Below are 22,926 nucleotides of genomic sequence, written 5' to 3'. Positions count from 1 at the left end.
GGCCAGTCTACGGAGCCGCACTCCTGTGGCCCTGCCAGCCTGGTGGACCCCCGGCCTCGGAAGGGCGCTGGGTGCCAGCCATGTCCATCACACATGGGCCCCCTCGGGCCCCAGGGTCACCAGGTGGGCCCCAGCAAAGTCTGAGACTGCTTCAGGATTAGACCCTGAAGTCCCCGGGGGGCAGCTCCCCCAGCCCTGCCCAGCCGCTCCACTGCCCCCCCCCGCAGCCCCCCGCCCGCCCTCAGCCTCCTGTTTGTTCACTGACGGATCCCGTTATCAGCCGGCAGCACACGCAGGAAGTCCGGCCGGGAAGGGCCCATCCCAGTCCCGATTTACACGGGATGGAGCATAAAAAGCCGCCCTTCCTCGGCCCGGGAGGAGCCTCCCTGCCCTGAGGCAGCTGTCCCCATGGCCCAGGAGCAGGCTCCCGCGGACCAGACAGGCCGGCGGCCTCTGGAGGCACCTCGAGGCGGCAGGCGAGGGGAGGCCGGGCCCACCCCCGGCCTGGGGAGGCGGCACAGGTGGCCATGGCCAAGCCAGGGCACGGGCAGCAGCAGGTACGGCAGCGGCAGCCCCGGAGGAACGGGGCGCAGGCAGGAGGGGCGAGCGCCCTCGGGGGGCTCCACTGACCACAGGCACCTGTGGGCTGAGCGCCAAGGGCTCTCCGCTCCGGGCACCCCTACTGGTGCCATTCTCACCTTGGCCAAGGGCGCTTGCTGGGGCGGTCCAGTCTGGATGCCAGCCTGGTCTGCTCCACCCCCGTACTTGGCACTGGGCAGCCCAGCAGCTCTGTGACCCCTGGAAGGGGAGCCGGTGCAGCGGTGACCCTGCTGTCGAACCCCCTCCTGGGCTGCCCTGCTCTTCCGGGGAAGCCCCTGGGGTCGGCAGCAGCTCCCATCCCCACCCCGCTGACCCCTCTTCTCTAGGATCTGTGTGTCCCAAGGGCATCCCCCAGGGGTGGGCAAACACCCCAAGGGTGTCAGGGACGGGTGCCAGAGGGGAGACAGGAACCCCAAAGCCAAGTCTGCAGCCAGGATGGGCCAAGGGGGATATCCCCCCACCTTCTGTGGAGCTGGCTAGGGGTCAGGGAGAGGGATAACTTGGTGGGGCACAGTGTGGGCATTCCGTTGGTCCCCCTGGCACCCTACAGGAGCCTCCTACCCGGAGCAGCACAAGTCCCCAAGGGGGCACAGGGGCCTTCCTGGCCCCTGCCCGTCTGCCCTAGCAGTCTATATGACGAGCACCCACGTTCCGGTGGAGAAAGCAGAGGCTAACCCACCACCCAGCTTAGCAGCCAAGCAAGGAACAGCCCATCCAGCGCTTCAGGCCTTCCCTTTTTTGCTCAGGCCAGAGGTCAAAGGGTCAAGTGACCAGCTTCAGGGGCTGGATGGGGGCAGGGGACGGAGCAAGGCAGCTTTCCCCTCTGTCCCCCCAGGCCTGGCCTGGAACTCTTTACTGCCTGGGAGGTAAGAGACCCCCTCCAGTGGCAGGGCGCCGCCTCCCCAGCAGCGGCTCCCCCAGCAGCCCTCAGAGCATCTTCCAGGGGCTTCTGGGCCCCCTGGTCCAGGAAGGGGCTCCCATCCAGCCACCCTGGGCCCCTTCGTTCTCCTCCTGGGCACCAAAGGAGGCCTGAACCGGATGCTCTGGAGCTGCTGGCTCTGTCCAAAGGCCCCCTCCCTGTGTACCCACAGGACACCCACCCAGCACCCCGAGTTGCGCAGAGAAGCTTTCCATCTGGGGGTCTCAGGATCCCCTGGCAGTGAACACAGCCAGGCTGAGGGTGTGTGCAGAGCTGAGTGGCCATCCGAGGGTGGGGGTCTGCAGGCCAAGTGAAGGCTGAGGGCTTTTAGCGGCACAGAGGCTAGCCCATCCCCCCACCTGCCCTGGCATGTCAGGGTGATCAAGGCTGTGTGTCTGACCCACAGACCCCGGCACCAGGAAGGCACGGGCAGATCCCACCACCCAGAAGAGCTGCTGCCACCAGCGTCCGGGGCATGAGGGAGCCCTCTTCCCCAGGTGAGTGCCCCGGGTGGCAGCAGGCACCTTTTATCTGCACACACATGCACGTAGGTAAACAGGGCCGGGGCTCGGGTAAACAGGGCCGGGGCTCGGGTACAACGGAGACACTGCTGAGATCGGCAGGCCCAGGGAGGGCTGTGATGATCCCAGTGCACAAATGACAGGGTTCCCAGGAGGTCTGGCCACCCGCACCCGGCCCCCCCCCGGGCTGGCCGCACGAAGGGCCCTGCTGCCCACTCCACCACCTGGGGCTGCTTCAGCCCACGTTGCAAACGGGCATAGGGGCCTGGATGGGAGAGGGGATGGGCCCGGGAGCCCCCAACGGTGACCATGCAGTCGGGGGACTCCTTGGGGCCTGAGGCACACTCACGGGTGGTCCCAAATGTCCTGAACAAAGGCGGAGCCCGGTGGAAGCCCCGCAGGCCCCCTAACCTGGCACACTGGCAGGAAGTGAGGCTCTGGGCACACCTAGGACCAGCAGGGCGCTGCTGAGGCCGCCAACCCCATCTCCCCACCCCCATCTCTAGAAGTCTATGCGCCTGGGGGGTCACTGCCGTTCACCCCACGTGTGGCTGCAGAGCAGCCGTCGCCTTTAGCCAGCCCCTGGTGCCCAGTGAGCTGGCCCCCCGGTTGCGATGGCCATCCCCAGGAGTCGTGGCTCAGCCTGAGGGGGTCGAGAGCTAGCTACCCCGGCTCGGCTCGCGTGGGCTCTGCCTCCGGGCACCTGGCCGCAGTCTCAGCCCTGCGTCCCGGGGAGCGGGCTGGGAGGGGCGGCAGCGATCGGGGGCGGGCTGTGCGTCAGGAGCCCCGGTTCCAGCTGACTCACTGCCCGGCCCCAGGGGCGCCGTGTGCCGCGGAGCCTCAGTTTCCCAAGCTGCGCAGTGGGCGCTGGCGGGGGTTCGGCGCCCACGGGCCGGGGCGGGGCTGGCGGGCGGGGCCGGGCCCCTCGGCGCGGCGGCGGCAGCGGCGCGTGCGCGCCCCGGACCGGGCGGTGAGTGAGCGGGGCGCCTGGCTGGGGCGCGGGGCCGCCGCGCGCTGGGGCTGTGCTCGCAGCTCGGGCTGGGGCCCGGGGGGCTGGGCCGGAAGGCTGGGGCCCTGGCCGCTCGCGGAGCTGGGGCCGCGGCGCGGGGCGGCGCGGAGCGACCGCAGGGAGCCGGGAGGGGAGCGCGCCGGAGCGCCGGGCTCTGCCCGCGGGCGCCGACCCCCAGCCCGGCCCTGTCCGCAGGTCGGGCCCAGCGGCCTTGGCAAAGGGCGCCCCCTGCTGGTGACGGGTGGCCCGGGCCCGGCCCCGAGGGGTGGGGGGTCCCTGGCCGGGGTGGGGGGCGCCGCGGCACCTTCTCCCCCCGTCCGGGCCCTGCGGCTCCCCCGGGGCTTGGCCCGCAGCCTGGCGGGCCCGGGACCCCGCAGCCCGGGCCAGCTGTACCCTGCGGTGGCCGGAGGGGGTCACTTCACCCTCGCGCCCGCTCCCCACGGCGCAGGGGGGAAGGGGAGGCGTGGGGTGCGCGGTGGAGAGGGCGCACCCCCAGGGAGGCATCTCACCCCGCGTCTCCGCGTCCACCACCCCCGGTCCTGACGTCCAGGGCACCCCTCACGGTGGAAGGGGGGACCCAGGGTTACTGCCCCGCGGTGGAGTCAGGCCCCTTGCTCTGCGGACTCAGTCTCCGCGGGTGGCGGCTGCGCGGTGCAGCCCCCCACAACTCCGGGCAGGTGGCAGGCAGGCTCCTGCAGACCCTCAGAGGGGATGGGGCACTATTGCTCGTCATCCTGGAGGCAACGCGGGTCCCCCTGCCCTGCCTGCCTGCCTGCCCTGTCTCCCGCCCCCATGGGGCTGTAACTGCAAAGGGAAATGAGACTGCTCGCCCCCAGCGCAGGAGGCCAGGGCCAGCCGCTTCCTTTGGGCTAGGAGAAAAGCATGACTTTCAAAAATCCAGTCTCTCCTCCGAAAAAACACTTCCTTCCTTCCTAACCAGCTTTCCATGGGTAGCGGAGGTACTGGGTGGGTGTTTGTGGAGAACAGTTACATATGCACGAGGTGTGCCCCCCCCAGCTGCCTGGTGTGGGTGGCCTCAGGGTCTGCCAAAGCCGGGAGACCCCTGCCCGGCGCTGCCAGCCCACCGGCCCGCCTCTGCCTTCCCGGGGCCCATTCCCAGGGCCACCTGTCCCCCCTCATTTCAACTCTTGCCGGGAGTGCCAGGCCCCCGAGTGTTTCCCTAACAGGGTGGCCCCCTGCAGAGTTCATCCCCTGAATCACCTGACTGCAGGATAGACCCCAGCCCGGAAACTGGCAGGAAGCAGCCACCCCCCTGCCGTCCTCAGACTAAATCCAGCACCTCAGTTGCCCGCTGCAGCCTCTGCCTGCTCGGCCACCCAGCCCTTCCCTCTCAGGCTCGCAACAGAGAATGGGGGGCGGCTCACAGGAAGGACCCTCGTGCAGCTCTAGGGCTGGATGGTGCAGTGGTTGAGGGCCTGGACCGAACGCCCAGCTGAATCCCAGTGGAGATACAGGGCTCAGCGATGCTTGTGGTGGTCCCTGTCTATGGGACTGACCGTCAGAACCAGAGGAAACAGTCCCAGGGAGGGAGGCGACTGTACCCAGCCTCTGCGACCTGCCCCCAGCACACGCACAAGCTCAGCTTCTTCCTGTGCCCTGTCCTTCGGGGGACCCTGGGGGGACCTCAGATGGGGCTCCCAGAGCAGGGGAGCAGAGCGATCCCCAGCCTCTTGGATGCACACAGCGACAGCAGCCCCGCTCCAGTCCCCTTGGCTTGTCACGGTTAATTCTGGTGTAGGCTTTCTCTCATTCCCAGAAATTGCTCTCTAGCCTCCCTGGCTCCAGCCCACCGCCAGCACAGGGATGCGATCAGCTCCACTGGCAGGGGGTTGCTGCTCCAACCCCCCACCATCCAGGGCCTGATGGGGCCACTGTCTGGGGAGCCCTGGAGGCGGTTTGTACCGCCAGTTCAGGCCCCAGCATAGGAATGACCCCTCCCAAGGGCAGGCCCTGGCCCCACCCCAAGAGGGCCTCCTGCCTGCTGGGCACCTACACCCCCAGGCTCCCAGGCCTGGCACATGAGGTCCCTGAAGGCTGCCAGGGCCAAGCCAGCTGGGGTGGGTTTCAGGCCTGCCACAGACGCCCCATGTGTAGACCGAGGTTTGGGGTACAAGCCCTGCCCTGCTGTGGGAGGGCCCCAAGCCCAGCCTGGGAGGGAGGGGTGGTCCCCCCTCGGCCCCCGCCTTCCCCGGTGAACCTGACGGAGCCCAGCAGGGTCCATGTGCGTCTCTCCCCAGGCGAGGGCATCAGCTTCCATCTCCAGACCCCGATGTCCTGGCCCTTCTGTGGTCTGAGGGTGGGCTGTATGTGGCTGGTGAGGGCCGGCCTACTTGTCCAGGCGGGCTGGGGTGAGGAGAAATGGCACTGGCTGTGGGGGCTCCCCCGCCACAGTAAGAGGTCCCAACAAAGCGGCTGAGCCGGGAAGGCATCATGAGCCAAGGGGACTGTATCCCCCATGGTGCCGGCTCGAGGGGGGACCAGCAGAGTGACTTACAGGGCTGCGCTCTATGCTCCAGGCCACCCTGAGGAGAAGGCCATTCCACCTGGAAACTCAGGCCATGTGGGGCTCGCAGGAGCTGCTTCCGCTTTGGTTCCTGGTGCTGGCAGCGGGCGGTACGGAGCACGTCTACCGGCCTGGGTGAGTCGGGGCTTGGGGCCGTGGGGTATGCGTCCTGGAGCCCTCAGCCCTCCCCGGGGGCAGCCCCCAGTGTCTGAGGAGCTGGCGTTTCCCTGCAGCCCCTGCTGAGGGTGCCGTCGGGGAGTCCCCTGCCCAGGTGCCTGGCTCCCCTAGGCTTCAGGGTTGGAGGGTCCCAGCTCTGGGAGCCCCCTGCTGACTTCCTGGCCCCATCCCTCCCCGCACCTGCCGCAGACGCAGGGTGTGTGTCGTCGGGGCTCCCCAGGGCCCCGTGTCCGAGTCCTTTGTGCAGCGTGTATACCAGCCCTTCCTCACGACCTGCGACGGGTACCGAGCCTGCAGCACCTACCGGTGAGTGCCCGCCCCACCGCTGCCCGCCTCACACGAGCCCTGGGGCTGGGAGGGCCCCCAGAGGGAGGCTGAGGCCCCGAGCAGCGGGGGCCAGGTCCGAGTGTGTGCTGGAGACGGAGCCTCATGTCACCTGGGCGGCCCCAGACTCGGGAAGTGACTGCTGTGACCGCAAGAACCAGCCACTCCAGGGGTGCCCGGTGCATCGGCCCCCGCACCCTCATTTTAGAGGGGTCCCCCACCTTGTTTGCTCCCCTCCACTTTGGGGACACACCCATCCCCCTCAACCCAGCATTGCTGGCTGCAAGATTTTACCCACTTGGTTCCCTGAAACTTGCCTCTTCCTGGTCCTGCCCTCTGGGCTCCAGGGGGCACCCCCTTCCCTTGGCAGCTCCCCGACAGTTACACATGGAGATCCTTCCCCTCCCCCAAGACTCGGCACGTCCCAGGCTGAGCCAGCAGGGGCTGAGGGGCGGGCAGGGGGCAGAATCTCCCGTTCTGTGCTATGGGGATGTGATGTGGTGGGAAAGATTCTGTTTTCCGCGAAGTTCTTAAGGACCTCTGGTGGGGGATGGGGACAGGGTGGGAAGCCCCTTTCCCTCAGGGCCTAGAACCCCCCCAGAATAGGAGACTCCTCCCGAGGCACCACCTCTATCTGCTCCACCCCGGGCTTCACTGGGCTTCTACCCACACGGCAGCCAGGGGCAGGGAGGTGGCTTGGGCGGTGACCCTGAGGTGCCCTCCCTGGGGGAGAGGCGCTCTGGGGGCACACCCGCTGACCTTGTCCATGCTGGGGGAGATGGCTCGTGCAGCTTCTGAACGGCACGGGGCCGGAGCCAGCCCAGAAGGTGGGCGGATGGGGCGACGGGGTGGGGAAACCAGGCCCTAGTGGGAGGGGACCTGGTGGCAGCACAGAGCCCCCGTCCCCCCTGCTGCTGCACTGTGAGGGCCACAGGCCCTTCTGAGCCGCCACCACCACCCCCAGGACCCTCTACAGGACCGCCTACCGCCGCCACCCTGGGCCGGCCCCTGCCCGGCCTCGCTATGCCTGCTGCCCCGGCTGGAAGCGGACCAGCGGGCTGCCAGGGGCGTGTGGGGCAGGTGAGTGGCTGGTGTCAGGGAAAGTGGAGCCCAGCAGAGCAAGAGCAGGTTTTGCGTGGCACCTATCCCCTGGCTGCACACCACCCTCTGCGGGGCCCCGGGCACCCTCCTGCATTGCTGACGGGCCTCCCCGCCCCCACAGCAATATGCCAGCCACCGTGCCAGAACGGAGGGAGCTGTGTCCAGCCTGGCCGCTGTCACTGCCCTGCAGGATGGCAGGGTGACGCCTGCCAGACAGGTGAGGCTGGCACCTGGCCACCCAGAGAGCCCCCAGGCACCTCCCACGGGTCCTGGCAGCCCCCTGAGGGGTGGGTCTTGAGGGGGCTCAGGGGTGGGGGCTCGGGCCTGACACCCCGTCTCCTGCAGACGTGGACGAGTGCAGTGCCGGAGGGGGCGGCTGTCCCCAGCGCTGTGTCAACACGGCAGGCAGTTACTGGTGCCAGTGTTGGGAGGGGCACCGGCCATCTGTGGACGGGGCAGTCTGCCTGCCTGAGAGAGGGGCCCCCAGAGTGACCCCAGACACTGCGACAGGTAAGGTGCCTTCTAGACGCCACTCCTGCCGCTGTGCCTGGGGGTGGGCAGGGCAGGCCCGGGGGACTGGTGGTGGTGACGGGGGTCCTGGAGGCAGGCTGCACGGCGGCTTCCCACGGGGACGGTGGGAAGGGCCTCAGCTCAGCCGCCGCCACCGCCCGGGGTCCCTTCGCCGAGCAGCCAGAGACACAGCACCTCCGCTGGTGACGGGACATTATTACTTTTGGTACGCGCTGTGACACTTCAAACTCGTACCGTGAGTAATAATGCGCCGTCAGCAGCCCGGCACGGAGCGCGCGCGCGGACGTCGGCCCAGACTGCCCTGAGCACGGCGGCGGCGTTGGGGACCCTGGCCCCCGGGACGGGCGCAGGCGAGGCTGCGACCGCCAGGGCCACCTCGCGCACTGGAGGAAGGCGGGCCGGAGCGGGGCGGGGGCCGGAACTTGGTCCCGAGGGCAGTGAGGGCCCCACACGGGGAGCCCCCCTGCACTGGGCTGTGAGGCTGGCCCAGGGCAGGTGCGCGGGGCGGGGAGCTGGGCCTCCCTGACTCCGCAGCTGCCCTCCCCAGGAGCGGACAGTGAGGTCAAGGAAGACGTACAGAGGCTCCAGTCAAGGGTGGACCTGCTGGAGCAGGTGAGGCCCAGGCTGGGATCCCCGGGGTCGGGGGGTGCTCATCCTGGGAGTGGGGCTCCGTGGGGGTGTCCTGGCGAGGCGACTTCTTGGGTGCCCACAGCCTAGGGTGCCCTTGGTCTGGGCACCATGCCCAGCGGACGATGTCTGGGACCCCAGGACGTAATGGGGTGGGGGCCCCACGGAGAGCCAGAACCTCGGTCCAGTCCATCCCTTGCCTTTGTCCCTACGGGGACAGAGTGCCCTGAGGCTTTCCCACAGGGCCCTTGACCTGAGACCCCCCTCAGAAGCCCGTTTCCCCTCCCCCAGCCCTTGTGACTGGGGGTCCCAGGCCTCGGGGACCCTTGGCCGAGCCGGCCGGTGTGATGTCACTGTGCACCGGCCTCCGCGTGCTCCCGGCACAGCAGCCCCCTCTGGTGGACACTATGGGGCCCTGCAGCCGGACCTGGGTCTGCCTTGCTTGCTGGCCACCCTGCTGTCCTTAGATCCTTACGAAACGGACAGGGCTAGGGCTGGCCCAGGGTCACACAGGTCTCCCCTCCCCGGCTCCCCGGGGCCTTGCCCACCCCACAGAAGCTGCAGCTCGTGCTGGCCCCACTGCACAGCCTGGCCTCCCGCGCCCTGGAGCACGGGCTCCCTGACCCTGGCAGCCTCCTGGCCCACTCCCTCCAGCAGCTGGACCGCATCGACTCTCTAAGCGAGCAGATCTCCTTCCTGGAGGAGCAGCTGGGCTCCTGTGAGTGCTGTGGGCCCCGTGACCTCCCCCGCCCCCCCAACACACACAGCCTAGGACCCCTGCTCCCACCCAGAGATCAGAGGGTGGAGGGTGGGGCCTCCATGAGCTGAGTGGGCGGGTCTGGCTGGCCAGAAGGTGCTGAGAAACGGTGACCTCTGACCCCATCCCAGCCCACCCCCTATCCACCCACAGGTTCCTGCAAGAAGGAAGAGTGACAGGCCCACCTGCCCAGTCCTGGCTACAGAGAGCCTGGAGAAGCTCTCCTCACCCCACCCCGCCCCGCCCCATCTCTGCTGACCACGGGGGGCCCCAGGGCCCCCACCTGGGGCGGGGTGGAGTGAGGATCGTCCTGTGTGAACCCAGCCCCAGCCAGCCAGCCCCCTGCACCCCGGCCAACTCTTGGGGCCTGTGGGCCCCATGGCCAAGGACGGTACGAGGCGCCCTGCCCAGGGCCTGGGGCCTGCGCCCCTCACCTGGCAACCCTGTCATTTGTCAGAATAAAAGGAGACTTGAGCCACTGTGTCCACGAAGGCATCTGGGGAGCGTCCTGAAGCTGATGGGTCTCCCCCAGGCCGATAGCCACGTGCTGGGAGAGAGGCCTTGGGGCTGGCAGGGAGGCTGCCAGCCTCCTACCCTGGGCTCCCCTAGACAGGGTCTCCAGTTTGTGACTCAGCTGGTAAAGAATCCGCCTGCAATGCTGGAGACCTGGGTTCGATCCCTGGGCTAGGAAGATCCCCTGGAGAAGGGAATGGCTACCCGCTCCAGTATCCTGGACTGGAAAAACTCCATGGTCTGTATAGTCCGTGGGGTTGCAAAGAGTTGGGCACGACTGAGCAACTTTCACTCCAATGGGGCTGGAGAATGTGGTTTCAGTGAAGGTGACACTGGCCTCCCCCGGTGACCCAGCTGGCCCCACCCCCAGCCAGCAGCCAAAGAGCAAATCTTTAGCTTCCTTTCGACGTGCCTGCCCGACCCCTGGGCGTGCCTGCCACCCCCAGTGGAAGAAAACATTCCAGGATGACCGCGGCCCCAACCCTGGCAGGAACACTGCCCAGGGTGACGGCTGGGGGGCGGGGGGAAGCAAGGGCAGCTTGAGGAGGGAACCCAAGGCAGCCCCGCCCACCCTCTGAGTGAGCACGATTCAGCAGGCACTTCCAAGAGTTTGTTTATAAAAAACAGTGACGAGCACAGTACCAATTCAGCAGGCTTGCTCCCCAGAGCCGGCGGGAGCCGCAGACCCTGCTTTATGGCTCCCTGAGGCCCAGCTGGCATGAGGCCGCCTGGTGGTGTGAGACCAGGCATCCTGGCCCCCAGAGCCCCGCCGCTCCCTGAGGGCCTGATACAGGCCATGGCGGGGCGCAGAGCCGGCCTCTGCGCCCTGCAGGCCTGGGTGGGAGGTTGGGGGCCGGGCAGCTCGGCCCTGCTCTGTCAGCCCATGGGGGTCCAGACCCGTTCCCACGCCAGACCCTGGAGGCACAGGGATGGGCGAGGCCCTGCCCTCAGAGCTCGGGGGGCTGACCCTCCCTTGTAGGGACATCAGGGGGCCTGGACCCAAGGCAGTGACAGGAAGAGATGCCCCGCTTTCAGGGGGGGATGGCTAGAGGGGACACAGTGGTGTCTGGTGGGCAGGGGGCGCCCCTCTGTCCATCGTCCAGCCAGGTCCTGCCCTGCCCCGGGCCTCGATTACTGGGCCTCCTGGGTGTCAGGCCCCGAGGGGGCCCCGTTCTCCTGGGGGATCTTGGATATGTGGAAGAAGCACGTCCTCATGGCTTGGTGGCAGGTATCCAGAAGCTTGGGGACATCGGCGACAGTGAGGCCACGGGTGGGGATGGCGTCCAGCACCTCCACCTTGATGGTTCCTGTGGGGGCGGGGTGGGGGCGTCAGCCACCGGGGGTCTCCCGTGGGGGGCCTCTCTGTCCCCCGATCTTGGCTGTCTGCCAGCCTCCCGAGGGCCTCGGCTGGGCCAGGCTCTCCCCGACACCCCGGTCTCTGGCAGCTGGCTCTTAGTTGAGCATCACTGGCGCGGGCACACACACGCTCTCAGGCGCGTTCACAGTGGGCGTGGATGAGTGCGCACCCCTCGTGGGGGCCGCTCCGGCTCCAGGATGTTCCCTCCCCAAGGGGACTCCGGGGCAGACCCTTCCTGCAATCCACAGGGGTACAGGCGGCCTCGGGGTCCCGGGTGTGAAGCAGGCAGCTTCTCCCTTGGACCTCACTTCCCACCTGGGCGCCAGGCACCCTCACGTGGGGGTCTGGACAGAAGGACAGAGGGAGGTCCTGAGCTCTGTGGCGGGGGCGTGGGGGGAGTCCCCGGGTGGCTGCTGCCTGAGAGTCAGGCCTGGATGCATTGGCTTGGAGCCCACCCTGGGCACAGGAAGCACGGCCCTCAAGGCCCCCCGAGCTGTGGGCACGGCACGGCCCATGGGTGTGAAGCTGGGCCTCCGCCCGCCCCCAGGAGCCCTGATCTCGGGGCTCAAGGCGGGGCCTCCTTCCTTCTTCCCCCAGTCACTGAGGGACAGGGCCTGGAGTGGCCCCCCAGAAGCGGGGTCCAGGTGTCACGGGGACTGAGATTGGGTGGGTGGGCCTGCGTGCACGCAGGTTAGTGTGTATGGGGCGGTGGGGGCTACCTGAAGTGAAGAGCTTCGTCTTGCAGCTGTAGAAGGAGGAGAAGCTGGAGTAAACCACAGGGATGATGGGAACCTGGGGACAGCAGATGTGGCAGCCTGAGGACGGAGCCCAGCCCTACCTTGGATCTCCAGGGACGAGCTCGTGGTCAGAGACCTACCAGCCCCCGTGGCCCCTGTGGCCACCAGGCAGGCATACCCCCCTGCCTCAGGGTGCTTCCACACACTGCCCTGGGACACCCTTTGTGCCCTGGGTGGCCCGAGTCCATAAACGCATCCTGCACATCTTCATCCAAGTATCCCCTCCTCCAGGAAGACTTCCTGGGTTGACACACATCCATCCGATTCACATTCCGCATCCCCCAAGGGTCCTAAGATGACCCAGGGCCCTGTCCAGTTTAGCCAGAGGAGGTAACTGAGGTCTTTCTGCCCATCTCTTCCTTCCCAGCCTCTCCCCGCTCCCCAGGGAGGAGCTGGGGACAGCTCCAGCCCGAGGAGCGGGCAGGGCCTGCCAGTTTTCCCGGAAGACACTAGGGTCAAGTCCAGTGGTGACTTCAACGGTGGTGGTTCCAGTGTCGGAAATCGCACCTGGGAGTGATCATTAACCCCGGGGCGGGGGACTGACAGGCGTCTGGGCTGAGAAAGCCCTGGCCCCACCCCCGCCAAAGCTCCGCTTTTCTCTTCTCTTCTCTCCCATGACCCCGCAAAGGGAAGAGACGCCGGCCCCGGGCCTGCGGTGGGGCTGTCCTCCTCCTCATGCTTGGGCAGGGTGGGGATCAGAGCCCAGGCTCCCATCCCCACCGTGGGCGGCTCATCCGCCCCTCCCTCCAGCTCTCCCACCCCCTACCCCGGCGCTGGCTGGGAGCTTCTGGAAGGAAGGCTCTCCCAGCCTTGCTCAGGGCCACCAGGGGGTGCTCGAGGCCACCTGTCACAGGTGAAGCCCAGGAGACAGCAGAGCCCTGCCCAGCTGGCAGCCTGACCCTGACCAAGCCTTTCCCCTGCGCACAGCCCCCAGCACAGGACCAGGGGGTGAAGCAGGGCACCCTAACCCACCAGGAGCCCCACCCCACGGAGGGACACACCCCAAGCCTCTCCCGCCATCCCCGGGACACCTGGGACAAACTGTACCCCTGGACACGAAGCCCGGTGCAGGGCTCTCTGCTCACTGTCCCGGCCCGTGTGAGCCTTGGTGTGCACCCCACCCCCCAACTCCCCACCCCGGCGAGGGGTGCGGGGCTACTGAACGCGACCTTGGCATAGCCCTCCTGACAGCCCAGGCAGCGGGCCTTCTTTACGCCAACCCCAGCCCCCTTAGCCCAGCCAGCGGGAAAGCGGGGTGCTGGAGCTCCGTGGGCAGGTACACAGGTGATGAGCGTCATTCCAGCTGGTCCTGGGCTGACCAGGCCCCAGCCTTTACGCTCAGAGCGGCGAAGGGGCCTCAGGGACTGCCCTCCACGGCAGCTCACAGACAGGTGCCGTCTGTCCAGAGGCAGAAGGTCCCCGAGCGCCAGTGGCCCCGGCCGGCCGGGAGGTCACCGTCAGCTGGAGGCCAGCCCAGATGCGCTTCCAGACCCCGGCCGCCCCAGGAGGCCACTGCCCCGACGCACCTGGGCCTGGATCGCCAGGTAGAAGGCGCCTTTTTTGAAAGGCAGGAGATCCCCGCTGTCGTTCCGCGTGCCCTCCGGGTAGATCCACACTTTGAGCTGTCAGGGAGACATAAGGCTGCACCCAAAAGCCGGAGGCTGCCCAGGGTGGCACCCACCCCCGGGGAGCCCCACTTCTCAGCGGAGACCACCACTGCTGACAGCCGAGGCCCCGCGCCTGGCTCTTCTGTATGCAATTCACAGACGCGCACCGATGGCGCGTGTTCTTCTGCCACAGGGACTCACCCTCGGGGCCCACCTGACACCATGGCTGGGCGTGAGTGTCTGCAGCGCTGGGCACCCCGGCCCCGGGCACTCACCTTCTCCCTGACCATGCGCTCGCCCACATCGGTGATCACACTCATGGCCGTCTGGGAGCGCTGCCGGTTGATGAAGAGGACGCCCCCCAGGTACATGATCAGGCCCACGGGCCCCAGGAAGAGCAGCTCCCGCTTGGCGATCTGCACGCAGCGGTCGGGGAGGACCTCCATGAGGCCTGTGGGTGCCGGACGCCGGGCAGGGACAAGAGGAGACAGAGCACAGCTCAGGGGCCACTCCCCAAGGAGAGGCGGGCCAGCCCTGGGCCTTGGGCACCACTGGCCCCTGGACGCCATCTGGCCGCTGAGCCTCAGCTTCCCAGCAGGGGGGCACTGCAGCAGGGCTCCCGCAGCAGAGCCCGGTCCCGTCACCAACCAGAGGGAGGCGCAGGTCCCCACCCCGTCCAGTGTCAAACCCCCGCCTGCCAGCTCAGCTGGGTCCAGCCTCCCCCGAGTAGGACAGCGCCTCCCCCTACCCCCAGGCAACTGGGGGGGTCAGCCCTCCCTCAGAGCCCCCTGCGGCCCAGCCTCACCCATCATGTCCAGGATGCTCTGGTGGTTGGAGATGATGACGCAGGGCCGGTCCTCGTCCAGCGTCTCACGGCCTTTGACCTCAAAGCGGAGGCCATATGCGTACTTGAAGGACCGGACGAACCAACTGATGATGCTGCGGGTGAGATGGACCCCGTGAGCAGAGGACCACTGCCCCGGCGTGACTTGGGCTCTGCGTGCACAGCCCGGAGACCGCCAGCCCACCCTGGCAGGCTGGCTGCTGACCCTGAGCCCGCCTTCCCCTCCGAGAGCCTTCAGGTCTTGTCCCTCAACAGGATGGCAAGTGCCCCCCTGCCCCCCTGCCTCCCCAGCCAGTGACATGAAGGTCACACGGAAGCAAGGCCTCGGGGACCCTGACGCCTGGCCGTGGGAAGGATGCTTCCTTCCACGTCCATGTACCCAGATCTGCACCTGTCATCCAGCCTCCACCCCCCAAGTCCTGCTTGTCACCCCAGGCTGGGGGCCCGGCTGAACAGGGATGGAGACTGAGAAACCCCGGGCTGGGCTATCTCTGTTCTCAGCCGCACCAGAGACCGAAGGACCCAACGTGGAGAGGCAGCAGCCTGCCCGTTTCACACACACACACACACACACACACACACACTCAAGGTCACACAAGGATGCCAGTGGAGCTAGGATGTGCGTGGGCCCTGCTCCTGGCAGGAGGCTGCCCTGGGCACTTGTGACTTGGAGGGGCCTATCCCCGCGGGAGGTGACAGGTGAGGGAGCCCACACGTGTCCCTGTCTTTGGGTAGCTGACTGGCAGGGAGAAGGCTGACACCGCACACACTTGGCACGGGACAGGTGCCAGGGAGGGGTCACTGTACACAGGGTACAGTGTACACAGGGCCGCTCCTGCAGGCCCCCTGGGTCCTTCCCACCCATGGCGGGGGGGCTGAGGGTGGGCTCCTGGTGACCCAAGAGCTTTCCACTTCCCACACAAGATTCATACACACACACACACATCCCACCCCGCCTCCAGGGAGCTGCTCACAGTCCTGACCAGGAGGGAGACCTTTTCCACTCCAGCCAGAAGGGCCTGGGCCCAGAGCTGGTTCTCAATAGAGCAGAGGCTCAGAGTGGGGCCCTTGGCCCGAAGGCAGACTCAAGTCTTTAAAAGTGTGGGTAAAATACACACAGCACAACACTGACCCTCTGAACTGGTTTGAAATATGCAGCTCAAGTGCGGTCACATTGTTGTGCAACTGCCCCCACCGTCTGTCCCCAGGACTCTTTCATCTGCTCAAACTGACGGACACGCTGCTCCCATTACACACCCCCGCCCCGACCCAGCATCTACTTTCTGCCTCTGTGGGTAAGACTCCTCTGAGCCTCACATGAGTGGATTCTATCGACTCTGCCTCTCCGACTGAAAGGCAGGCTCGCATCTGGCCCACACAGCCTCTCTCCCCTCCTCCTCCCATGGCGCAGGTGGGAGACAGGGGCTCCGCGAGGGAGGCAGATGAGCCCCGGTTGCTCTCACAGTCGGGCCAGCCAGCCTTGCTGGACCTGGAAGCCGGGCCGTCCTCCTTAGCGCTAAGCCTCTGCCAGCTCGAGCCAGACCTGTCCCTCTGTCCCCATCCGGCTCAGAAGTGCCCCTGGCTGGACACTCTTGGGAGATCGCGCCTGGCCATCTCAGCTGGGGAGCTTTGGGCTTCTCGACTGCCAGAGACGGCTTCGCGAGTCATTGTGAGGACTGACCAACCCAAGGAGGGGGCGCAAGCGGGCCCTTCGCGAACAGGAAAAAACACACGTTATCCAACAACACAGAAGCACAAGTCTCACTGGCTATCAAAGGAAATGCGGACTGAAACGAGAAGCCCTGTCCTCAACCTTCAGATCGGCAGAAGATAGCCGGACAACGGGAGGTAACGGCAGGTGTTGGGAAACAGCCCGAGGCTGCCGGCAGAGGTGGGAGACCGCAGAGGTTTCCGGAGGAGGGCAGGTTGGCAGCACCTAGCAGAGCCCTTAAGAAGCCTAGTCCCTGAGATTTGCAATCCTCTTCTGGCAATTGATCCTAAAGCTGCCGACGCACAGGCGCGGTTGGGATTAGGGAAAGAACACCTCAGCGTCCCCATGGGGACAGCCGAGATAGACAGGGCTGCAGCAGAGGAAAGAGCAAAGATCCCTATTTATTTGCTGCCAGGACGGTTCCTGGGACTCCTAATGCAAACCTGTCGTTTGCATTTCCCTGCCAAGCTCACAGGCAAAGTCCCAGGCCCCATCTGGAAAGGACAGTGGGTCACTCTCTGGTGATAGCTGTTGGCTCCATTTTTCTTCTTCTTAAACAGTTGTGATGAAGGACCTCCCTGGTGGTCCAGTGGTTAAGAGTCCGCCCTTCCAATGCAGGGAGGCCGGGGTTCGATCCCTGCTTTATTCCCTGATTGGGGAACTAAGATCCCGCATGCTACCTGACTCAGCCAAAAGGAAACAGATTGCTGTTAAAAATACATAACATAAAATCTATCATTTTAAACCCTTTACAAGTGTACAATGCAGCTGTCCCAAACATCCGTCTCCAGAACGCCTCTCTGCTTCCTTTGTATCTAATTGACAGGATCAGTATTTGGGGGTGGGGGACGATGAAAGACACTATATATGTGATCACAGTATCCTGTGATACTCAGCCTAGCAGGGGCCTCTCCCACCCGAGTTGGACCAAACGGTTCCTGGAGGGACAGACAGGCCCAGGAAGCAACTCGCTACATTTTACAAATAACTGCACTCAAAACTAAAAGACACAGCCACTGACGTGAGTACAGGAAGCTGCAAAAGAGGAGTCCCAGAGCAGACAGAAGCAAGCGACGCTCCTCACAGGGAGAGGTCCATCAGCTGCTCCCTGCAGGGGCCCGGGCCCCGGGGATCTCGCTCCTCCTTCTCCTACCGTCCTGTCTTGTCCAGGTTTTCTGTAACAGTGGTGGGGATGCCGTACATCCTCACAGTGCTTCCAAGAGGACGGAAGCTGCCCGAGCTGGGCAGAGGCTCCAGGGCCCGGGCAGGGCGAGCCGGTCTGTCCTGGCCCAGAGTGCAGCACACTCATAACCACAGAGACGGATGCCCCACACCCACGCCCGGAGCAGGCGCTCCACGCTACCTGCCAAGCCTGCTCGGGGACAGACGCCAACTGTCCAGTTTCACTCAGCCAGTAACCCCACAAGGTCATATACTCCCGCACCAGGGAAGTGGAAACTCAGCAAAGCTGAGCGACTTGCCCAGAGTCACACAGCAGGGAAACCGGGATGGGCTGAAGCCTGCCCCTAAACCTGACTTTGGAAAAATGCATGGAAAATGCCAGGCACAGGTCCACCTGGAGGCGGGGCGACGGCTCCAGGGTTGCCAGGTGGAGTGTTCTAGCTCCTCTGCAGGCCTCCCCTCATCCCCTGAAGGGGCTTTCTGGCCCCCACCCCACCCGCAGCAGGAGGGGCTCTGCCCTTCTCTCCCAGCAGGAAGCTCCGAGCAGCCGCCCTCCCCAGGCAGCTAGGCCTGCCCAGCCCAGGCCTCTTCGGAGCCCAGCTGACCCCAGTGCCCCTCCCCACAGGAAGCAGGGCCCCAGCTTCAGGGCAGGAGTCACAGGTGTGGCCAGGGATGTTTGCACCCACGCCCTGCAGCCCCAACTCCAGTCCTGCCTTCCCAGGGAGGGGGAACCAAGGCTGCCTGAAGCCGGGTGGCCCAGCCTTCCAGAAGCACTGCAGGCAGCTGCCAGGTGGGTGACTGGTGCCAGCTCTCCCCTCGAGGCAGGGGGGCCCGCCCCCCTTTCCAAGAGCCCACGGGGGCAGCATCTCCTTAAGCAGAGGTGCCATCCTTGCCCCTAGTGGTCTTTCTCAGGAGCCCTCCACATAACCCTGATTGGGGCCACTGGCCTCGAAGGAAGCGCCATAAATGTGTGAATTCTGGGGGGCCTGGGGCCGAAGCCCTGGCAGCCAGCCTCCATGGACCAGCCGTACTCATCTGCAGACACCCGGACCCCATCCCAGCTCTGGGTCGGACAGGCCCTGACGCTCCTCTCACAGCTGTGACCTTGGGCAACGGACTTGACTATACTTCTTGTTTCCACTCATGAGATTGGAAGGTCGTGGAGGGGTCGAGCTAGATGAGGCTGGAACGCTCGAGACACCTGTCGGGCTGGGGAGCCCTCCACAGACAGTGGCTGTGTTGGCGACAACACAGGCAGAAAAGAATCCAAAGTAAATGAAAGAAGCCCCTCCCCTAGCCGGTACCTGCTCCTGGCCACTGGGAGGTGGTTCAAGGTCAGGTCTCAGCTACCTGCGGACGTTTGCCCTCAGCCCCGACTCGGGGCAGACAGCTCTGGGGAGACCCAGTAGCTATTTTGGCCTAGTGGCACCAAGTCCTCAGCCAGATCCTGTGGGCTTTGCCCTACAACGTGGCGAGGGTGGAGGGGGGTGGTTGATGGCACTCAGTCAGGAAGGCCCTGCCAAGAGGGCAGGCACACAGAGCCATGGGTCTGCTCAGGGGACAGGAGGCCCCAGCAAGGCCACCTGGCAGGCAGTGGCCTTTCCCAAGCGTCATGAGCCGGAACACAGGGTGGGCAGGAGCTGAGGGTGCTAGCCTCTGCGGGTGCCCAGAGGTGCTAAGGGGGGCTCAGGAGTGGGGTGGAGGCCAGAGGCCTGGAAGAAGGTAGGGCCATGAGCAGTGTCCAGATCTCAGGAGTTCTGCTTCCAGGCCTGCAGGAGTCCACCCAGGGGAGGGCTGCCCCCACCATCCCACCCCAAGACCAGGGCCCCAGGCCATGGCTGCAGCGATGCCCATCCTCAATGTTCCGAGTGGGCGGGGGCTCCACCAACCCGGAGCCTCACTCTCCTGCTCCCCACCCTGCAGCCCAGCTGTGGTCCCAGCTGTCCATCCTGGTCACCTGGAATGTGTGAGAAAGGAAACTGTCTATGTTAAGGTGCCGTTATCTGGTTTCCTGATCCTACAGCCAAAGCCAGTTCTAACACACAGGGCTATCCCAGGCCTCGCTCTCTTCTCTGCCCAGTGGGTATGATAAGGGCACCTGCCCCCAGGACGAGGACCCAGCCTCGCCTGGCACACAGGCCCCTGCCAGTCTGGGAGGGGGTCCCTAGCCTTGGCCCCAGCACGCTCGCAACAGTGCCTGCCCCTGGCCCTCTGCTCCCCGTGCTGCCCGGCACACTCAGAACTCACAACTAAATGGCAAAGGCCTCCTTTGCTGCCCCATCACAGAGATGGGCTGCTGGTTACAGGGAAGACGGGAAAGCGAGGGGGTGGGTGGAGCTGGGCTGTCCCTCCTGAAACTTAGGACTTCCCCTGAGCCTGGTCTCCAGCCCCAAAGCGGCCACGGTGCTGCCCCAGCCCCAGTGCTAGGTGAGACAGAGGAAAGATGAAAAAACCCACCTAAAGTCATCTTGGGCTCTACAGCCCGGGTCTGCAGCGTCCTATGTCTGGGACCGGCCAGTCTCCTCCCCCAGCCGCCCCAACCCCTGGAGACATGAGTTTCAAGCTGCTTCTCTGCGGACTCATCCGTAAAATGGGACTAGGAACAACCCCTCTCCCTAAGGACGAAGCATCTGCCAGTGCATGGGGGGTGCAGGACAGGACTGATGGGCAGAGTCCTTTCCGGAAGTCAGGGTGAGACTGGAGCGGGGGGCTGCCAGGCACCCACAGTCCAGCCCAGGAGGGGCCTGAAATGAGGGAGCCTGTCCACACGGCCCCCCAGCCTCACCTGTCCTTGTGGGCCTGTCCCTGGAGGGGCACAGCGCCTAGAGGGACACAGCACCTCCACGACCTCTGCATTTCTCAGCCCTCCACGGCCGCGTCCCTTGGGGAACTCATGTTCACAAGGGACCCTCCTCTCTGCCATCACTGGGGAGCCGTGGGTGTCATCACTGTGATCCACCCTGTGGGATCTGGGGCTGCAGGGGAAGGGGGCTGTGAGTTCCCAGACCCCCAGGCCTGCCTCTCTCTGGGGAGGACTCAGCACCTCTGTTATGTCCCGGGTTGGCCTCTGCAGACCCCGAGTCGGGGGCTGTCCTGGGAAGGGAAGCTCCCTCCTGAGCACCTCAGAAGGAGGCTCCAGCGGGCCCGAAGCTCATGCGAGGCTGGGGGCCAAGCTGGGCTCTGGGCTCGGGGAACAAGCCCAAGACAGCAGAGGCCACGGGGCTGGCTAGGCCTGGGGTGCCAGGTGCTGGTCAGGCTGGCCTGCCAGTTCCACCAGCCGGTCAGAAAGGGTGGCTGTGACTTCCAATCTGACCCCGGAGAAGCAGCTTTCAAGCCCAGGCCTGGAAGACCGAGTTGGACCTTTTAAAGACAAGGCTACCTGACAACACAGAGCCAGGGAGAGAGGGGGAGCACTGGGAACGCCCGCTGAGAGCCTGCTCTGGGACTCACTTCCCACCTGCACGCAGCGCAAGCCAGGCTCAGGGGCCCTCCTGCCTCAGAAACAGACGCGCCACCCTCGGGCCCGGCTGTGGGAGGGCAGCTGCTCCTCCGAGGAGCCCACCAGCCCTTGCTGCCGGAAACCATCCCCTGCCCCGCTCCTGGCTGGCCCCCAGCAGGTGCGGAAAGGACTCGGACTCTGAGCCCACTATCTGTAGGGGGTCCCAGGGCCTCAAACTCAGGCCAGCATCCCTGCCGGCAGGGCCCAGCCCTGAGGAACCCTCTATTTCTGGATACAGGCCCTCCCCATCCCAGAGAGCTGACTGCTTGGGAAGACAGCTGGAAAGGCAACAAGTGGGCCACCCCTGTGATCTCGGCTCCCTGGGTGGCTGCCCTGGGCCACGTCGGGCGGGGAGAGGGCAGAGGGTCACTGGAGACCCATGGCCCGCCCACCAGGCCTCCCTACTCGCAGTCCTCACGCCCACTCCTGGGGAGGCGGGAGCCACAAACCCCTGAAGACAGCCGGGAAGAACTGTACAGAGCAGGCCAGCCTGGCAGCGTCAGCCTGCCCGGATGGACAAGGCCAGGAAGGGCAGAAAGCCAGGACCCCTCACCCCCTGCCCTGTGCGCGCTGGGGTGGTGGGGACCTCAGGGACCACAGTATTTCCACCCCAGGCCACAGCCAAAAGGCCATCATTGCCAAAGCCACAGGGTGGCACCTTAGCAACAGCCCCTCCCCATCGGAATCTGGGGGAAAGGGCCAAGGAGCCCCTACCCCTGCCAGGGAGAGGTCTCCAACTCTTCCTGTCAGCCCAGCCTGATCCCACCGCAGCCAGCTCCCCAACCCCGGGGATGGAGGGGGGACACCCCAGCCACCACCGCATTCTTTCTCCTGGCTGAAAGCTGGACCCCAAGGGCCAACAGTCCCCGCCCCACCTCCCCGGGCTGGAGCCAGCACACCTTCCTAAGCGGAAGGAAGGGGCTGAGCACAGGTGCGCTCATCGCCCGACAGGTGGGCGAGCGGGGTGGCGGGGAGGAGACTGAGGCAGCCGGGCGCGGCGGTGCACGCGGCGAGCCCCCACCCCCGCCACGGGGAGGCGGCACAGAGCCTCTGCCCGCCCGGCCCGGCCGCATTCCTCTCCGAGCCGCCGGCACCCTGCGCGGCGCCGAGGGCCAGACCTCCGAAAGCCCTCCGTGCCGGCCCCCGGCCGGGGCCCCGGGGCAAGGGCGCGGGGACACGTTGACGCGGGCTCCGGAGGCCGTGGCGCGCCCACCGCCACCCCCCGGCGCGCTCCCCGACCCGCTCTCCCCTCGGGCGTCCCGGCGCTCCCCCCAGCCCCGGAGCCCGGGAGAGGCGGCGCGGCAGGAAGGAGCGAGAGGCCACGGGAAAGTTGGGGAAGCGGAAGCGGCCCCCCGCGCGCGCCCGGTCCCCCTTGCCTCATGTTCGCCACCGTCCGGCCCCCGTGGCGCAGCAGGCAGACGACCGCGGCCAGCGCCGAGGCGGTGAAGCAGAAGGCGCAGTACAGGCCGATCTTGGCGTAGAACCGGGCCGAGCGGCTCAGCTGCGCCAGCAGCAGCAGCAGCAGCAGCGCCGCGACCAGCCACGGCCACAGCTCCATGGCCGCGCCCGGAGCCCCGACGGCGCGGGCCGCGCGGGCTGCCTGCCTGGGCTCCGGCCGCGGGCTGGCGGCGGCGGCGGCGGCGGGCCCTCCTGCGCGCCCCGCCCGGCCCGCGCCCCTTATTGCGAGGGCGGAGGGGCGGGGCGCCCGGCGGCTGAGCGCGGCGCGAGGGATCGGCGAGGTGCGCCCCGCCCGCGACGGCCCGCCCCGCCCGCCCGCCCGCCCGCCCGCCCGCCCGCGGCGGCCGCCCCTCCGCCCCGCCGGTGCCCCTGCCCAGGCGCCGGGCCAGCCCCGCCGCTGGCGCTGCGCCCGCACCTGGGCCGTGGCGCCCCGCAGACCCCCACATCCGGGACGGACGCCCCCACTCCGCAACCGCCGGCACCGCCCCTGATCCCAGACCGCATCGGCGCGTGCCAGCCCGGTCACCGCACAAAGGGGCCCTTGAGCCGCGCCCGGTGACCGAACGGGTAGCCTGCCCCTTCGGGTCCCCTCTGGCTACTGCGGGGAGACCCAGGCTTGGGGGGAGGGGTGGTCTGAGGACCGACTGGGTAGACAGGAGACCAGTTTCTGGGCGGGCCCGGGTGCCGGAGAGTGGGTGCCAGGCCCAGCAAGTTATCTCCTGCTCCAGGTCCCAGGCCTGCCCAGGGATCAGGCGACTGAGTTCAACTCAAGCAGGTGGGCCAGCCTAGCAGGGCAATGGTGCGGCCAGCCTCTGGCTTGCTGGGAGGAACTCCAGGTCACCCCTGGGGGGCGACCATCAACAGATCC

The 22,926-nt window shown here is 66.6% G+C and overlaps 2 protein-coding genes across 2 annotated transcripts; one reads left to right on the top strand and one right to left on the bottom strand.

Moving 5' to 3' along the window:
• The first annotated feature begins 373 nt into the window (after positions 1–373).
• Positions 374–9,565, top strand: EGFL7 (EGF like domain multiple 7). The gene is given in 11 exon segments (XM_088841016.1): positions 374–557; positions 1,926–2,002; positions 2,004–2,016; positions 5,587–5,708; positions 5,940–6,056; positions 7,039–7,154; positions 7,297–7,392; positions 7,521–7,685; positions 8,254–8,318; positions 8,889–9,051; positions 9,244–9,565. Coding segments are annotated over 11 exon segments (987 nt in total). The 5' UTR covers positions 374–527; the 3' UTR covers positions 9,267–9,565.
• Positions 9,566–10,199: 634 nt separating this feature from the next.
• On the bottom strand, positions 10,200–22,268 carry AGPAT2 (1-acylglycerol-3-phosphate O-acyltransferase 2). The gene is made up of 6 exons (XM_055399598.2): positions 21,977–22,268; positions 14,170–14,303; positions 13,640–13,815; positions 13,284–13,379; positions 11,680–11,752; positions 10,200–10,910 (listed from the first exon to the last, which is right to left on the bottom strand). Exons 1-6 carry the CDS (start codon positions 22,156–22,158, stop codon positions 10,735–10,737), a joined length of 837 nt encoding a protein of 278 aa, XP_055255573.1. The 5' UTR covers positions 22,159–22,268; the 3' UTR covers positions 10,200–10,734.
• Positions 22,269–22,926: the final 658 nt, after the last annotated feature.

This window comes from Moschus berezovskii, chromosome 11 (genome assembly GCF_049115385.1).
Source record: "Moschus berezovskii isolate FMDL1 chromosome 11, NW_MosBer_1.0, whole genome shotgun sequence".
In the NCBI taxonomy this organism is placed as follows: Eukaryota; Metazoa; Chordata; class Mammalia; order Artiodactyla; family Moschidae; genus Moschus; species Moschus berezovskii.
Note: the sequence above shows the minus strand (reverse complement) of the source record. Positions and strands in the feature narration are given on the sequence as shown.

Excerpts from the sequence above, each read along its gene's own strand:
- AGPAT2 (XM_055399598.2), bottom strand. The coding sequence starts at position 22,158 with ATGGAGCTGTGGCCGTGGCTGGTCGCGGCGCTGCTGCTGCTGCTGCTG. Across the intron at positions 13,816-14,169 it reads GAGCATCCTGGACATGATGG|GCCTCATGGAGGTCCTCCCC; the intron begins GTGAGGCTGGGC and ends CGGCACCCACAG. Across the intron at positions 13,380-13,639 it reads AGCGCATGGTCAGGGAGAAG|CTCAAAGTGTGGATCTACCC; the intron begins GTGAGTGCCCGG and ends TCTCCCTGACAG.